General features: G+C 36.7%; 1 protein-coding gene across 1 annotated transcript; it reads right to left on the bottom strand.

The window, feature by feature from the left end:
- Position 1: 1 nt before the first annotated feature.
- LOC126369669 (protein AAR2 homolog) lies at positions 2–4,137 on the bottom strand. Its single transcript, XM_050014228.1, has 5 exons — positions 3,833–4,137; positions 3,118–3,320; positions 1,345–1,614; positions 996–1,122; positions 2–747 (listed from the first exon to the last, which is right to left on the bottom strand). Exons 1-5 carry the CDS (start codon positions 4,039–4,041, stop codon positions 324–326), a joined length of 1,233 nt encoding a protein of 410 aa, XP_049870185.1. The 5' UTR covers positions 4,042–4,137; the 3' UTR covers positions 2–323.
- Positions 4,138–18,139: the final 14,002 nt, after the last annotated feature.

The following is an 18,139-nucleotide window of genomic DNA, read 5'->3' as shown; positions in this document are numbered from 1 at the left end:
CTTATGCAGGTACACTTTATTGACTGTTGTAGTAACCAGAATTAATTAAAACATTGAGAATTGAATCTGCAAAGTATAGAGAAAAGTGCAGATAAATATCTACCGATTACATTGTCACTAATACTGTTACACACTTACTGGGGTGATTGATACAGAGAGCGAATATTAAAGAATTAGTAATTATTTTTAAGACATTCAATAGGGAACTAATAAACCTTTTAAATAATAAAAATAAAAACTTGGATGTACACAGTACATAATTACTATTAGAAAATATTTGTCTAGAATTGATATTTTTCATACTAAAAGAGTTTAGTACTGGTTTAGTCTATTTCTGTTTCTTCAACTAGATGAACGACAACTGGCCTTTCATCTTCTTCATCGGCATCGAGTCCTGTGAAATCCCACTGCAGCTTCTCAGTCAAGTTTTCTTTGAACCTTTCGATCATCGTCAGAAGTCGACCATCGACTTTGCTCACGTATGCTGTGCGAAAGAATTCGCGCAGTTTCTTGTAAACTAGGTTCTTGTTCATGACGATATCAGCAAGCATTTCCTCTGGCATTTCTTCGATTTGCACTTCAATAGTACGAATGAAATGGAAGAAGACACTCCTGTATTTGTGGATAGCGTCGTCGCAGGAGCATAGGACTAAGACGAGATTCTTCCAGTGCTCGAAAGCTTCAAGGGAATGTCCGATAAGGAAGCAAATGTATGCAAACTGTAGCTCACCTATGATATGTAGAGGTCTGGAAAAATAAGAATACAAGTCTGTTACAAATTAGTTTGTAAGTGTCTCTTCACAAAGACATCTTGGAATATGGAACATAGTGCAAAATACATCATACAGACACACATATTTCCAAGAGTTTCATCTGTTTTGATCATGACCATGACAAACTTATGTGCTTCCTTCACATTTATCAAGACATCCTCAATTTGAAACATACTAATATGGAATTTGAATTCAGTTCAAGTAATAGAAAAAGCTGCTTACTCTTCATGCTGAGCAATCATCAGCTCTAAGCAGTAAGACTGGTCCAAATAGTGTTTTGTGATCTCTTCAGGTGTGGATCCTGGTGGATATTTGTCTCTTGGTATTTCAGTGAACCTCATAGCAGTGCCTGAAAAGAATAAAAATTGCAGTTAATTTTGTTTCAATATGGTCTGTGGTAAGTCTGTTAAATACACCTCAACATTACGATACCTATAAAATGTTAAAATTTGCTAAAATCATAGTATAAAAACTAATAATCCTAATAATTAATCAAATGTCTCATTGTTAGAACCCTGAAGCACATGTTTTGTGGTGAAGGTTGTTTAACATCCAAATACGAAAATCTAACCTGGTGCTGGTTTCAAATCTGGCAACATTGCATCTTCTTTTTCTTCCTGTGTGATTCTTTTCGCCCTCTTAGCATCAGATTGCCCTGGAATAGCCTCATCAAGTGCCAAAGGGTCTGTTGTTGGTGATTCTTCTGGATTAGTGCCATCTTCCTTCTCGGCTGAGCTTTGTGACTTGACACCTCTTGGTCTGTCGGCGTCGGTAGTAGACAATAGCTCAACTGAAGCTCTGATGATTCCACATTCCGGTGACAGTTTTGCAACGAGTTCAGCTGGAAAGGGAATGTTCCGATATTTTTAAAAGGAATTAACCAAGAATTGAATTGTATTAAACGTGTAGTTTTGAATTATACTCGTCATTTTAATTGTCAATTTTGGATTAAATATATTAAAATAAATATTTTAATATTACCAGATTTACAATATGCTTGATTTTGATCACAATCTCAAGTGATGTTAAGTGACAGTGTTGTTGTTGTAAGGATGACAGTATCCTTAGATATTATATACTTCTTGTGAATACATATTACATAATGTAAGCTCACAACTATATCCCAATTGGGGTAGTTAGAGGTACAACCATTGCGAGATGAATTAAGTAACTACGGCTTATCAAACTTTCTGTTAGACATACAAATAGGTACATATTTCAAGTGAAATATTCAAATTATCCTCGTAACGCCGAAGCATAATTACGATTTCGAAGTAATAAACGACGGTGGTACCTTGAAAAGGACCAAATTTTTGTAGTCGTAAAGGCCGAGCACTTCAAGTACAAATTTTAAAGTGTTAGAGTTATCCGATCGGGTTCAAATTAAGTGGAGACCTATGTAAGGATGAATAGAAGACATTTTTGAAAAAAATACGTTTTTTTTTAGTTCTTCCAGAAGGACTCCCGGTTTAAGTCACTACTTTTAGTAAAATCTGAAAAATATTATTATTATAAAGGGTTATGTATTTTTTCATTAACATACATACCTATTGTACGTCATAAATATGTGCATATACTTACATATTTAAATATAAAATAAGTAATGAGTTTTAGTTTTTATGATGTAGTTTGTGATTAGTCCCTCTGGAAGTACATTAGGTTTTTATTATTAGGAAAGAAATTAATTCATGGTGTCAGTTTAGATCATCATTAGAAGGAAAAAGGAAATAAAATGAAGACGGTAGTTTTTTTTAATAATAAGATCACGTAAGCAAGTCAGTCTATATCGGTATGATTTAATCACATATAACAATTTAAAAAAGTATTTGAAAAATATCCGGACATGACACCTAAAGTCCCTTGCAAAGGACTAAAAAAGTTTGCTTTCATATTGCTAACGATATCGATACGAAACTGATAAAATAACTATGTCATGTTGTTGATTATTATATTACCTGCGATTTCTGAAAATAATGTGTATGAAAAACTACGAAATTCGATTATTAACTTGATTTTTTTTTACCTCGTCGCCGTGTGCGTACCATCTTTACCAATAAAATGACAAATTACGACAAGTGATACATATTTCTTTTTTATAAAAGCCACCTATTCACGAAATTGAATGAACTAGTTCATAGACAAAATACTTTTTTTTTCAATCGGCGCAAAGGTTTGAATTAAATTGACAGGCAAAGTTTTGGTACTTTTAAAAGTACCTTCGTTGATTATTAGAACAAACTATTTCAAAACCTTCGGCCTTTATGACTACAATTATTTGGTCCTTCTCAGAGGACCCCAGGGCTTACGAGGTTATTGTTTTTAGACAAATTATAGTAACAATTACCTGTCATCTGTGAAGTGAGTAGTTTCCATTTTTGCCATATATCATATGGGTATGGTCCCAAATGGCGATCCAAGTTCAACAGGTTGTCTTTCAAGCGTTGTATACTTTCATCACTTATTTCTTCCTTGCTCATATCTTCAGTTTTTTTGTCCCACATCTTTACAAGGAACTCTTTCTGCTGGAAGTTATGCATAAATCCAGACCTGCAAAGAATTATAAACCTGATTAAAACCTCGGTTCGGTAACAATGAGTAGTTGTTAAAATAGGTTCTGCTTATTACAAAAGCAGTGCAAGAGCAATGGACAGGACTGGAAATGATGGTGTGAAAGAGACAAGGTCCAGCAGTGCGTGGATACAGGCTGAGTAGATAGATTATACAAAATAAATATTATGTGCAAACAAATTTTCGTGTTATAAACTACCTACTTGGTGAGTGAAGTATACAATTTTTACTTTCAGTTCATAGTTAAATTGGAAATAGAAAACTATATACAACAGCATTATTACATCCCAAGAATAAAGCTGAACATAATTAAATGTACTTCAACAACGGAGAACTATTCTGCGCATTTATTTTGCCCATAAATGTTAAAGCTACACAAGGTATGTACCTTGTAAAAAGTGTTAACAATGTAAACAGAAAATAAGTACACTTCAGTACATTTCCTCTTCAAGATCATCAAGAAATCAGGTTATAATGTAAATCTCACTCACCTGGGACCAACATCGCCTGATCCTTTACTCACTGACGAGTAGTGGATATAATGCAAACCCGGTGGGATCATCTTTATGCCGCGAAAGTCTTCTTCAGTATTCCAACATTGCATGTCGATACCAAATTGCGTCTCCGGGGGCACCCCGAGGAAAACAAACGTTCCTCCTTCGACAAGGAGCTTTTTCGCCGTTTCTTGGTCAATATTCATCGTGTACTACACCTTCTCGTGAACGCAGATCAATAAAATGTGATAAAAATACAACCCCAATCAATATGTTTACATTTTCTAAATGTCAGTATTGTCAGTCACAAAGACAAAGTAAATTATGGAGACACGCAGAAAGAGACAACATTATGTAGTCATTTCTATTTTACCTTTTTGCGTGTTGCTAACAGATTACGAATAAAACAGTCACACAGGAAAGTTTTGGCGGGGACTAATAGCAGATGGATTTATTTCGTTTAAATTATTCTTTGCTTATAATATTTACGGGTGTTTTAGTGGTTGTATTTTACAACTGACTATCTTGCATGTATGAGTGTACGATAATTTTTATATCATGGAAATAACATCAAGATTGGTTTTCCCGAGTGGGTTTTTTTTGGAGGAGCTCGGTGGCGCAGCGGTTAACGCGCTCGGTCTGCGATTGTTGAAGTTTGTTCTGAGGTTGAAGTAAAGCAACTTTCGCAAAGGCCGGTCATTGGATGGGTGACCACAAAATAAAAAATGTTTTCATCTCGAGCTCCTCCGTGCTTCGGAAGGCACGTTAAGCCGCCATTAGCAGTCGTTAATAACCATCAATCCGCACTGGGCCCGCGTGATGGTTTAAGGCCCGATCTCCCTATCCATCCATAGGGAAGGCCGTGCCCCAGCAGTGGGGATGTTAATGGGCTGATGATGATGGGTTTTCCCTGAACAGAAATTACAAAAAGACCTCTGTTGTAACACCGATCGGTGTGGGCAGACGTAACCCACTACTTGTTAGAAAAATAACTTGTCGCTACATTTGATAGACTTCTTTCTTTTAATCAGATTACTAGCCTACATTGGATAAATCGTTATGCACAGATATGAGGAGGAAACGATCCTGTCAGTATTGAAGCGGCTTCAGTGAGGTCTCATCTCCCAATTTCGCCCGATGTCTCCGGGGACACCCTGTCGCTCGACAAATTTAATGTCGCCCAGTGGAGCCTCGTGGTGGAGTATGTCCCATACCCCCTTCAGTTGATTGACGGCAGGCGCAGGCCTGTGCCTGCGTTGTCCTTAGCACAGGCCCAGCAATGCGGCGTAGGTACTTATAATAGGCTGTTTATGTTGCGGAGACGGGGCGCGTTATAGTAAATCGTGATTGCAAATTGTGCTTACGACTAATTGTGCCTCTGTACCAATCCCAATAGCGATTGATTAATTGGATGTGCATTTATAATTAACAAGTAGGTATATACCAACTTGTACAAACTATCAAATATACAGGTACCTATATACCAGAAAATATTGATGATTCATTTCCCGCTTCAATTCCTAAAAGAACTCTGCTTTGCAATACAGCAAAAATACCCGCCAAAATTTCCCGACGGATTTCGAGTTTTCACGTCGAGAGGCTGCACAGAAAACCTGCGAAGTACCGCACCTGGATTTTTGTTTTGCTGCTGATTTTTTTTGCCTAATTATTTTCAACAGGTGACGAATTCTCGCATCAAGCACCACTAGTCGACGAGACGGTAGCAGTAATAAAAAAGCGCTTTAGTTTTACCTGTCGCTTGCAATTAGTCTGGGTTTGAGAACATGCAATAAACGCTGTGATAGCGAATGCTTCAGTTTCGCGGTGCTATACCAGACGTGAATTTGTGGTTTCAACTGAGCTTTTTGGTACCTCTTTCAAGTTAACCGCGGTGGAAATGCAGAGAAGGATTCTGCTAGACTTCAAACAACGTTTTAGTGGCAGAGGGTACGTCACATTAGACATATCTTGGTCGTGTCGTGTGTCTGTGTTAAATAACCAGAAATTTTCTGGTTATTTAATTATGAACATTTAGCAGTTAGATCCCGTAAAAATGTTATAGAATTTTGGGCTTTTGTAATCTGCCGGACACCCAGGCCCAGTATTAATGAAAAATAGGGATCTAAGGTGATTCAAATTTCAAGAGAAACCATTTGTATGTGACAATATTACCTACTCACTTATAGGATGAAATTTTCGATAAGAAATCGGATCTTCGAACACAATCATGGGTCATGATGAGTTATAGTTAATAGTCTCACCATAATCCTCCTCCCCTCCTCCTCCCTCCCTCCTCGCCCTACCTCCTTTATGTATTTAGAAGGTTAATCTGAACTGATTTGAGTCCTTTACTTTAAGTTTTGGCCGAGAACGTTATAATATTCCATTTTGTTATCGCTGACGAATACGGTACGAACGAATCCACTTGGGAAATTAGCATGTAAATTTCCATTCTGGTTTCTGCGAACCTATATTCACGGATTCTTTTGTTTTCATCGGAAATTTAAGGATACGAGGTCTCAAGGGAGATCGGTTGAAGCCAACAGTCGACTCGCGACCCTTCCGCGATCTGCGATATTACTGAAAAAGTCGCGTTACATTTGGAATTTCTACGTGTATTCCTCGGAAAAGAGCTAGAGATATGTTAAACACATCGTTCTCACAGATTGAAATAAAGTTGTACCAAAAATATTACTGGGTTTTGTGATATTATATAAAAGCAGGTTGAGTTTATTTTATATACTTATACTAGGGTTTTGGAGGACGAATTTGACTCGAGTCAAAAGTACCTATTTAAAAAAACCCCTACGATATTCTTTGAAGATAACACTTGCGTGTCTTCACATACAATTTCTTTCACGATTAAAGTATTTTGAGAGGAATTAACCTATCTAATAGTACTTTTCGCTTTTCGTTAACTGGTTGTGCTATATTACCACTATAGTTAGGTAGTCCAACGGAAAAGAAGGACCTAAAGTAGAAAATAGTGTTTTTTTTTTAAATGTCTATCTGAAGAAGCTTGACTACCTACCTATTGTTTGTATACTTACATCGATTACATAACATAACAAAATACTTTATTGCACACACAGGAAATACCTACAAAACTAAAGAGAAATAGAGAGTATACAATACAATAGCGGATGTATTGCTAGGTGGCAATCTTTTCTAGTCAGCTTTTGGGTAAAATACATATTGAATTTTCTACAGCACATACCTAGTTGTACATACCTAGGTACTTATAAAAATAAAATACAAAGGCTTACTTGTACCTCATTACCTCCCTAGCGCTATCCCATTTTTCACAGGAACCGCTTACCTAACTTGAAGATTTGACAGGTCCAGTTTACAGAAGCGGCTTCCTAAAAAAGGTGCTTGATTAATTGGGCCGCGTCCTGTTGTGCCTTTCCTGTCCTGATAGGTACAATCAGATGTCCTTAATTCTATATCTTGTCTACGTATAGAACGGAAACTCTGCGCTCCCTACCAACGTCTGAGCTAGGTTTACCTCACCCCACCCCTCGAACACAGTTTAGACTTAAATCGTATGACGTCAGATGTCACACACACAACAGATGCGTGTGTAAGATAACGTCGCTGTGTAGTGTCTGTGTAAAACGAGGTTGATTGTATGAAGTGTCCGAGGTATTTTTTTGACGTGACTTATTGTAGATTTGCCGCTTTTAGTCTAAATAAGTTCAATTGTTCTGTTTAAATAATATATGTTATAATAGATTGTGGTATATGTTAAGGATCGATGGAGCTGGCATGTTTTAAAAACAAAAGTTTCTAAAAATAAAGAGAAAAAAAATAATACTTTCCGGCTCTCATCCGGTACAAAATTTAAGACAACAGGGCGCGAACCTCGGATCAGGGTGTCGTCTGAGAGGAATGTCCAGGGTGTGATCTTGTGTCCATTGTGCTCAATAAAGCATTTTATCTATCTATCTTTCTGCCTGCTAGGATGGGGACTTACGTACTTACATACTTAACCGTAATAAAATTGGCGTGTTCATCGGAACTAAATAAACGGAGTAAACTTCTGTCTGGGCTGCTCCGCACCGAGAGCGCGATCGCTAACTAAATAAATTGTGTTATTACAACTTCCCTTTAGATGCCACTATTACGTGTAGGTACTTGGGAGCAATTAGAAGATACGAGTAGATAAGGTGGTAAAAACTCACTGTGAAACTGTGCAGGTATTTATACAGGTGTTAGAGACACCGTAACGAGAAAAAAAATAAAATAGAAGCTACTACTTTATTAACAGCTACACTAAAAAAGGAAGATAGATGTTTTCTTGTCGGGATTTTGTTGGGCCGCAATGTCATTTTTATTTTTTATTTTTTTGTAGGTTCTAATGTAGATTTAAGCCCAATATAGGCAAGAAAATAATTGAAAATGAAAACAAAAAAAAAAAAACTATAATCTTCATGAATTTTCCGACAGGAAATTCGACTTGATGTCGTGGCCTGAATCATCCCCCAGGGTTTTCGTTACGATGTTACTAAAACCCTGTATTATTTGTAAGTAAGTATATCAAAACCCATATAATACCTACCTTTGTAATATACGTTGCTTTGTAATAATGTTCCTAATTGTGCTAGTCAGAGATAGGTATAATACATCCATCGCAAAATGAACTGATTACCCACGCTTCACCGAGCTTTCTGATCTGAGCTTGATGAACTAAGCCTATCCCAATAAAATATCTTTATTACTTCGAATTCAGTAAGTCTATGCTATTCTTATAAACATAAAGGTACTTTAGTATACGTAAGTAGAATAGATATACGTAGGTACGGGACTAGCCATTGATGGCGGCGGCGTATCTGGAAGGCACTCTCGGGAGGCGAACACTATTAAAAGTTGTTCTAACTCTGTGAGAGCATGACGCAACTAGTTTATGTTCCAGCATTGTGTATGAACCGGTACAGATACATGACAGATATGTAAGTAAATAACAAGAAGCTGAAGTAAGTAAACAGATGGAATTGGACGAACATCCAGTAGGTTCTTAGTTGACGGTACTGATTCCAGTACACACCGTCAAATTTTATTTTAGTATACCTGTCATTTTCTAATCCGCCGAAAAGAAAGTGACAGATAGTCGACTGCCATAAAATCTCTGGAACACACGTCAATTTTAGGCACAAATCTAAAACAATCCTTGGCCAATAACCTGACAGAACTGAGTTGAAAGCACACGGCAAACGGTTTGCATACCAGCGAGATACCTATTTAATTCGCCCGGGCTATTCATTAATTTACTCACGTGAGTGAATGATGATGGTGATGATGTGATTTGAAATGATTCAAAATAAAATAAAATAGTTAAAAATAGAATAGAAATCGTTTAGTATAAAAGCTGTCAATCATCCGTTCCTTTCCTTTTCGGCGGATAAAAAAAACACAGGTTTAACTTAAAATAAAACTATGAAGTGTCTGCAGAAATCAATCTGCCAATGTTCTATACAGCGTGTTTTGAACTTTTCTAAGCAGAAACTCCCTTCCGTTACTACTGGATCATAGAAGTTTTATTAATTACTTGACAAATCCTCAGTTATTTGAAAAATATATTTTATTCTTTTTTTTCGTCCTTATCTAACCTTATCTAACTTGGTGTCAGGGTTATATTTAGGGGTATACTTTAGGGGTGTTGTTTTGAAGCTCTTTGAAGGCGTCGGATGAGTATAATCTACCGATGTCCGGTGCCTTTTTTCTAAATCTTGCTAGTAATTAAGTTAGACATTCAATATAAATAATAAACGGTATTGTAAGAGTTTCTTCGATAAGTATTATTCTTCGTACTTCACCATAATAAGTTGAGAAGCGGCAGTAAGTGATAGAACTGAATTGGAATATTAATTTTCAAATACTTAAGTTTACGTCATGATCCTACATTACAAATCAACGATGTTTGAGTGGATTTTAAAATCTGTTTTAAACAATAAAACTAATTACCTAAAAGTTTACGGCGTCAAGAGAAGCGTAAGTGTCTATAAATATCAAAATAAGTATTTAAAAAAGTATAGTACGTAAGTGCCTTAAGAATTATAGACCCGGGAACAAAGCGTGTCTAACAGAATAACAAACATGTAGTGTTATTGTTCATGTTATCGACCCTGGGAAAATTGAATTTGTCCACAATCCGCCTGGGTTGCAAGTGGTCGGGTCGAACCCAAAAACAAGCGATTCTATTTCGCAATCCTATTTTAGATTTGTACCGCGATAGTCCCACAGCACTTCGTACTTGTTTATAACACTCTAGTTGGGAGGAATCTTCAAGTTTTGTAGTCTTCAACGCCTGAACTGAGCGAAGGATTTTCATTGTAAACGTTGTGAGCTTGACGCCACGTGAATTTACAATAGGAACTTGCTTACCTATTTTAATTGAGAGCTTGGAAACCTTTCACTTCGTGAGCTTGTTAAGTACGAACTTCTGACAAACATAGAGCAGAAAATAGGTACAATAATTATAGTAAAATACTTAGTCACACTTATCGCGATTTTTTCTCTTGCTCTGTCAACTTTTCTAATGGTTAGAACTTAAAGAAAGAAAGAAAGAAAATATTTATTTCCCCACACAAAAACATTGTACATTGTAAACATTGTACTTAGAAGTTCGATTGTCCTTTGAGGCATGAAAGATTCAACTGTGACAAAAAATTGTTGGAACCTCAGTGTACGGTCACGAGCATTAATATATATACAATTTGGTACCATGTCACATTCACTTTTTTGACAAATTGAAATGTAAGTCTCACTAAATGTCAAATATGTTAGTGCGACAGAGTCCTAAAGTGGGTACATTATATTGCTCATGACTGTATATTCCGACATTTTTATGGTTTTAAAACCAAATGAGAACCAGAATGGGAATAACATAACTCAGAATAACAGGAAACCGATATTTTATAAAATACTAAAAGTGTAAAGGTGTTAAGCCTATAAATCGCTGATTTCGAATACGGGCCGATTGGACAGATCTGATTTATAAGGGAAAGACAAGGGAATAAAGAGGATTACAGCCTTCGCTTGGAAAATTCGACAAAATTCCACTTTCGCATTAGGAATTTCAATCGAATGAATTCTCAGAGAAATTTAGTTATTACAAGACAACAAAAATAAACTTTGTTGTTAAAGGAAAAGCTTGCAATCTCTATAATCCTTTGTGATATTATTAATTATGTTTTATTACCAAATTAAGCTTTTATTTATGGCGGAATTTGAAAATTTATTGGGGATTAATTTGTAATTACTTTAAAAAGTACGATATATAATAATTTAAAATTGTTCCACGTGAAGTGGATAATCTCATGCGAGCTTTTTGTAGCATAATAATTATAGGCACGCGCACACAATAATTATCTCTTTGTGTTCATACATTTTGAGTCGTCTGATTTATAATATGACTATAACTCTTAAGTGACTATTGTTGTCTCTTAACCAAAGAGCTGAGTAAATTATAATAGAGTAAAATTAAAATGCCGAATGAAACTTAAAGTTACGTTTACCTTTGCTATTACGTCCAATATAAAGAACTTGAGATGCAAAAGAACTGTGAAATAAAGAAACTTGATCAAGTTAATTAGTACCGACGTTTGCGGAACACTAATTGCGCTCTTTTTGCGTCTGCTCTTTAGAGGACAAAAGTTAGAGCAGATAGACTCATTAGGATGACTCTAAGGGTACCCGCTTTTGTGTTTTTTATTGTTATGTGGGTACTTAATTTTCTGCAGTCTTAGGAAGTGTGCCGTGGCTCTCGGTTGATAGTGACGCAAAGGCTTAGTAGACTATAGTGCCAAGTTTATTTTCCTCGTTTTTTCCACTTGTTCTTCTATTAGCATGAATACAAGGACATTTTAACTCTCCCTCTCTCTCGTCAAAATAAGAGAACAAGGGATACCTATTTAGGTAAGTTAGGTTTCGGCGCTCGTGTCGCTTTCTCGACTCTGTGTGTATAGTTCAAATGATCACGTGTAAGTAATAAAGATAATAAAAATATCACGGCTCATCATTTTGTTTACTTACCAATCTTTCTGCGGAAAAGAAACGAGAAAAAACTGGACATACTTACCGAAAACTGGTTTTATTATGCCCACAATGTAATAATATAAAAAAATAAAAATAGTTTATTTCTTAACCTGTTACACTTTAACAAATATTTTTTTGGTTACTCCTTTTAAGTAAAAAATATACCTGTAGTAGGAGTATAATGTAAATTATAAGTGTTGGAAAATAGATAAAGTAGAAACGCTTCGTTTCACTTTATATCATCAGGTACTAACCTATTTAGATAGATAGATGTAGAGTAAGTATCTATAACTATGTAACAAAACTGTTTTGTAACATTTTACTGTTTTGTTAATATATTATTAGTATATGTGCACACTTAATAAGACACGAATTTATTAAAAACATAGAAGGGAAGTTACAAGCAAAGAGAGGAAGGGGAAGACCAAAAAGAGCTTACATGGAGCAGATTAAAAAGAAGGTGAACGTCGTGTCTTATAAGGAGGTGAAGAATTCGGTCTTTGATAGACAAGAATGGAGAAAGCTACACCGACAAGAGCGTGGCTCTTAAATTAGTGATGTGATGACATGTGCAGTTGTATAGTCACAATCTAGTCACAATATATGTATTTTGTTGTAAACAATATTGTAATCAAACATATTTTTCAGTGTAAATAAATTGAATATTGATTTAGAACCCGTTAGAAAGTTCCCCGTCATTGCACAGAAAATAAGTTTGTTCGTGAAACCTTTCAGTACTTTGATAATGTTTGTTTTTTATCACGACTAAAGGCGAGATTTAAATAAACGCAGCAGATTGAAAGTAGAGGAATCGAGCAAATAACTAAATACTAACACTGTTTGAATAGTCAGGTTTACTTAGTCAGGTTTTTTACTTATAGTCAGGTTTAATTTTAATGTTTTGGGCCAAGACAGCCCAGTTAGAAGAACGGCTCTAAACCTGTAATTTTCAAATAGGAAAACATCGTGAGGAAACTCACATTCCTGAGAAATGTGTTTCGGAGTTATGTGACTTACCTAAGTTATACAACATTCTGCCTATCGACATACGACAGAAGTGCAATAGAAGTAAATTATTTAATTCTTTATTTAAAAGATCTCTCAGCCATATGTTAACTATATTTATATACATTAAAATTTCCGAGCAAATAATCAATATACTTAAGTACTCGTATTTACGTTAGTTGGTACTTTTTTCTCATCAGTGGGACGTACTTATGTAGGCAGTTTATGTTATACGTATACACACATGCAAACTCACGGCCGGCGTAAGCAGAGACTATGGAATTCCATTTGCTTCGATCCTGACACACTTCTCTTGCTTCCTCCGCATTCATCAATCATTTCATACACGCGCGCCGTTTCAGAGTATCTAGAACGTACTAAAACTTTTCTAAGGACTATTTATGTTATGTTAGGCTTCTTTATGTTATGTATGATGATATTTACAATTGGAATTTTGTAAATTTGTTTATCAGCTCAGTGAATACTTCTTACAGGAAGTTTGTATCATTACGGCTTTTTACATATTGCTGAGTAATGAAGCCAAGCGTATATATGTATAATATTATACAAGCGTATACACATATAGCCAGGATGCACAGGGACGTATTTAGGGGTGATTTATTAATCTGGGGGGTTCAAGTTAGAGGGACATCCATCGCAAGATGAACTAATTACCCATGCCTCATCGAGCTCTCTGTTAGACTAACGTGATAGGTGGTGAGCCGTAACGCCGTCTACGGTCGAGCCAACTGTGTTAGTATATTTTAAACATACACTTATTTTTATTATTATTTATTTGTTGATAATCTGTTTTGGGCTGGTTTTCCCTTGTCGGGTTGGAAGGTCGGAAAGGCAGTCACTTCTGTAAAAAACCGGACCTGTCAAATCTTCAGGTTAGGTAAGCGGACCCTGTGAAATACGGGATAATGCTAGGGAGATGATGATTATATATTTGTTGATGACTATTATTTGATATAAAAGTCAGTCGAACCTTAAGGTTTAAAATTTCTGTTTGAACACTTCCCGTTGGCTCTATCCATTCATTCATCGTTTATCGTCTTGCTAGAATATTTCTTTGAAATATCAAAAGATATTCAGCGATGAAAACCTTTGATGCGGCCGAGTCGAGAAGTTCTCGTTACACTTTCAAATGAGTTAAAACTACCTACAATTCAAATAGGTACCTTGAGTTTGATCACGGTATTTGTGTTCGTTTGTTCAACTATCCTACCTAGCTCAACTTTGGTTATGTAAACTGCAGGGAACATGATATATACAATTTACATACCTACATAAACTTGTAAGCTTATTTGTTTTCGTATTCATGTTTGGATCATAAATGATTATCACTTGCTCAGCGAAGCTCAGTGAAGGAAAACCTCGTCCAGTGAAAAGTGTTTCGGAGGTATGTGACCTTAACTTATTATTGGGCTGGTTTTCCCTTCACGGGGTGTAACTTGGAAGGTCAGATCGGCATTCGCATCTGTAAAAAACTGAACGTGTCAAATGTTCAGGTTAGGTAAGCTCACGACCTGGAGGTCCGGGTTCGATTGCCGATGGAGAGATAATCGAAACTACATTGTGAGATGGTCATTTGAGTCCTTTCAGGTTTGAATCATCTATCTGATTGTCGGAAAAAAGTAAGAAAAATTCTGTTAGACATAAAACACCTCCAAACATCAACCCGCAGTGGAGCAATGTGGTGGAGTTTGCTTAATACCCCGTCCGGTTGATTGAGGGAAGGACTGCGCATGACGTGTATAGGCTGTTTATGTAATTCGAACGTGCTCTCAGGAGTACTCAGTAGCATGAATCAAACACTACTGAATTTTCACTTATAATAAGTAGCACTATAACGGCCACCGCGGTCCAGTGTTTGACTGTTGGGCTCACGATCCGAAGGTTCCGGGTTCGAATCGCGGGGGGGGCGTATCACAAAAATCACTTAGTGGGCCCTGCTTTGTTTAGGACATCTGACTAATCACCCGTTTGTCAGAAAGGAGATGATCTGTGCTTCGGAAGACACAACTTACTGACGCAAATAAGTACGTTGTCGTTACATGAGTAACGTCAGGGGCTTTTGGCGGTTCAATAATAACCCTGACATCAGGGTTGATGAGGTTGGTAATTTACATCATAGCCCACACGATAGAAGTAGCACTATCATTGTATACGTTGTTTAACATTCTTGATCGTAGGATCAAGGAACAGTAGATCGTTTACTCCTTCTAATTCCATCTCTGGCCAACATTGACTGTATCGTGTGTATTGCGCGCCTCATTAGGCCGGAGTGCGATTCACGCGTTCTACACAAAAATATATGAAACTATTCCGAGCCTGCGGCGGCGGGACGAATATGAGGTAAATTGCAGACTAAGAGAAAATTCGTAGGTGAATGCACGATACGTGGGTATAGCTTAATTTGCACGTGCGATGTGAATATTCGTATGATGAGGTTGGAAGTGTAAGGTGTATGAGACACAGATTTTGTTTTTTTCCCATGTTGATAGCATAGGCTACTTGACAACCTAGTCAAATAAGATCTGGGTGGTTAAAATGGCCATATCAAAGAAATTCATCTAAGAAAGCAATGTTGTAATTTGACATTTCAAATCAAATCAAATCAAATCATCATCATCATCACCAGCCCATTAACGTCCCCACTGCTGGGGCACGGGCCTTCCCTATGGATGGATAGGGAGATCGGGCCTTAAACCACCACGCGGGCCCAGTGCGGATTGGTGGTTATTAACGACTGCTAATGCAACCGGGACCAACGGCTTAACGTGCATTCCGAAGCACGGAGGAGCTCGAAATGAAAACTTTTTTGTGGTCACCCATCCTATGACCGGCCTTTGCGAAAGTTGCTTAACTTCAACAATCGCAGACCGAGCGCGTTTACCGCTGCGTCACCGAGCTCCTCAAATATATTTATATACTTTATTATACTTATACTTTATTGCACAGAACTAAAATTTCAACAATCAGACATAACACATGAATACAGTACAATTTGGGCGGCCTTATTGCTCCTATTTTATTATTTGTTACTTTTATATGCGCAAATACGGGACGAACAGATAATAGAAACCACGTGATGACAATTATCTATGATACAAACATGAATGCAAATTCATAGTCGAATTCGTAGAAACATTGAAAAAATGGAATGTATCAGTTCTGGTACAGGCTTAAAGCATAATTGCAGCTTTTCCCGTAAGCAGAATTCGTCTCCAAAGGCAGGTGCAAAGAAGAAAAGGACAAAGGGATAATAAGAGGGTGGTTGAAGAGGGCCACCACAGAGGGAATGTGCCCTATCACTCTCGCTGCCTGAGAGCTGCCCACTACACTCCTGTTACCCGGCATGTACCTACCAAACTGTATGTAGGTATGACGCACCAAAATTTTTGTATTAAAACACGCTCCGCGTTTTTCGAGATGCTGATCATGTACCGAATATTATGTTGAATACGATAGTTTCCTAATGGTGCTAATTCCTGTAAATACCATCTAATTTTATTTTAAGTTATATCTGTCCTTTTCTTATCCGCCGAAAAGGAAAGGGACGGGTAGGGACGGGTAATCGACAAGCATAAAATTTATGGAACACACGTCAATTTTAAGCACAAATCTAAACCAACCGTCTAAAAATTTTACGTCAGTCAATAACCCGACACATTAATTTACTCATTCTTCCTAAAATTAAGAGCTGTGAATCATCCGTCCCTTTCCTTTTCGACGGATACGAAAATGACGGATATAACCTAAAATAAAATTAGGCGGTGTCTGCAGGAATCGGGGCCTTCATCTACCTAAATCATTCCGAAAAATCATTGAAAATATTATTCACCACCACTTCTTTCACCCTAAGGTTGCCTGGCAGAAATTGCTATTTAGCAATAAGGCCGCCTATTGTACTTATGTTTTTATTCGTATGTTTATGTCCTTTGTATATGTCGTTGTGCAATAAAGTATTATTGATTGATTGATTCACCAGATTAAATTACTTTATTTTGGTAATGCGAAACAAGTAGGTTAGTTGTGCGAAACTATTACGGTGAATTAAATGTCTGTACATTGTGAATCCGGCTGCAAACATCCCGAGGACAATAAAATAAAAATATATGGGCTCTATTCTAAAACATCACCCAATTCAATTCATACAGAAAGCTCGGTGCGATTTGCGTCCTTAGTTCATCTCGCGATGTATGTACCTCTTACTACCCCAATTGGGTTATAGCCGTGAACTTATGTTACGAGTATGTTGAATTCAGTATGTTGTTGATCTCAACAACATATACTCATCTAAGTATAGTCCAACTTATACGTAAGTTATTTAAAAAAAACATTTTGTCAGGCGCTCTAGTTTTTCGTCATCATTACATCATCATCGTAAATTCTATTTAAAACGCGTAGGTACTATAGGTATATAACGAGTACCTAAATCATCTCTGAAACGAAAATTCGAGGTAAAGTTGAATACATTAACCAAACACCCTACTTTATTTATTTATTTATTTATTTATAAAAAAGGTACACCAACAGCTTATATAATAAAACATTAAATAAAATAAAAGAAAATAATATTAATAATATTATTTAATATAATAATACTTTATTTAAATTAACAAATTAAACTAGAAGTATCCATAAAATTGTGTCACGTTTTATTTAGTAATCATAAACAAACATTTAGAACTGTGTTGCGTGAAATACGGTGCAAAACGAACCGGTGCGGTCTTATCGCTCTTGTTTTATGACCACGTAAATACTTCCGTATCTAAACGATACTATTTTATTTAAAATTATTATCATTATTGGCATTATTGGCCGTAAAAACACCTCCACCAACCCGCAGTGGAGCAGCGTGGTGGTGTATGCTCCTTACCCCCTCCGGTTGATTGAGGGGAGGCCTGTGCCCAGCAGTGGGACGTATATAGGCTGTTTATGCATGTATGTATGTATCATTATTGGAACGGTATACTTACAATAAGGTGCTTATTTTGTTGGGCGGATATTGTGATTATGACTACTTGAATTAAGTATATACATTCATTTGTTACGCAAAATTAAAAGAAACAAATGATTATACGTGCTCGGGGTTGAAGGAAATCCATATTCCCGAGAAATGTGTTTCGGAAAAGTATGTGACCTAACCTGTATTGGGCTGGTTTTCCCTTCGCGGGTTGGAAGGTCAGACAGTCGCTTCTGTAAGAAACCGGGCCTGTCAAATCTTCAGCTTAGGTAAGCGGACCCTGTGTA

This window comes from Pectinophora gossypiella, chromosome 9, assembly GCF_024362695.1.
Source record: "Pectinophora gossypiella chromosome 9, ilPecGoss1.1, whole genome shotgun sequence".
NCBI classification, from domain to species: domain Eukaryota; kingdom Metazoa; phylum Arthropoda; class Insecta; order Lepidoptera; family Gelechiidae; genus Pectinophora; species Pectinophora gossypiella.
Note: the sequence above shows the minus strand (reverse complement) of the source record. Positions and strands in the feature narration are given on the sequence as shown.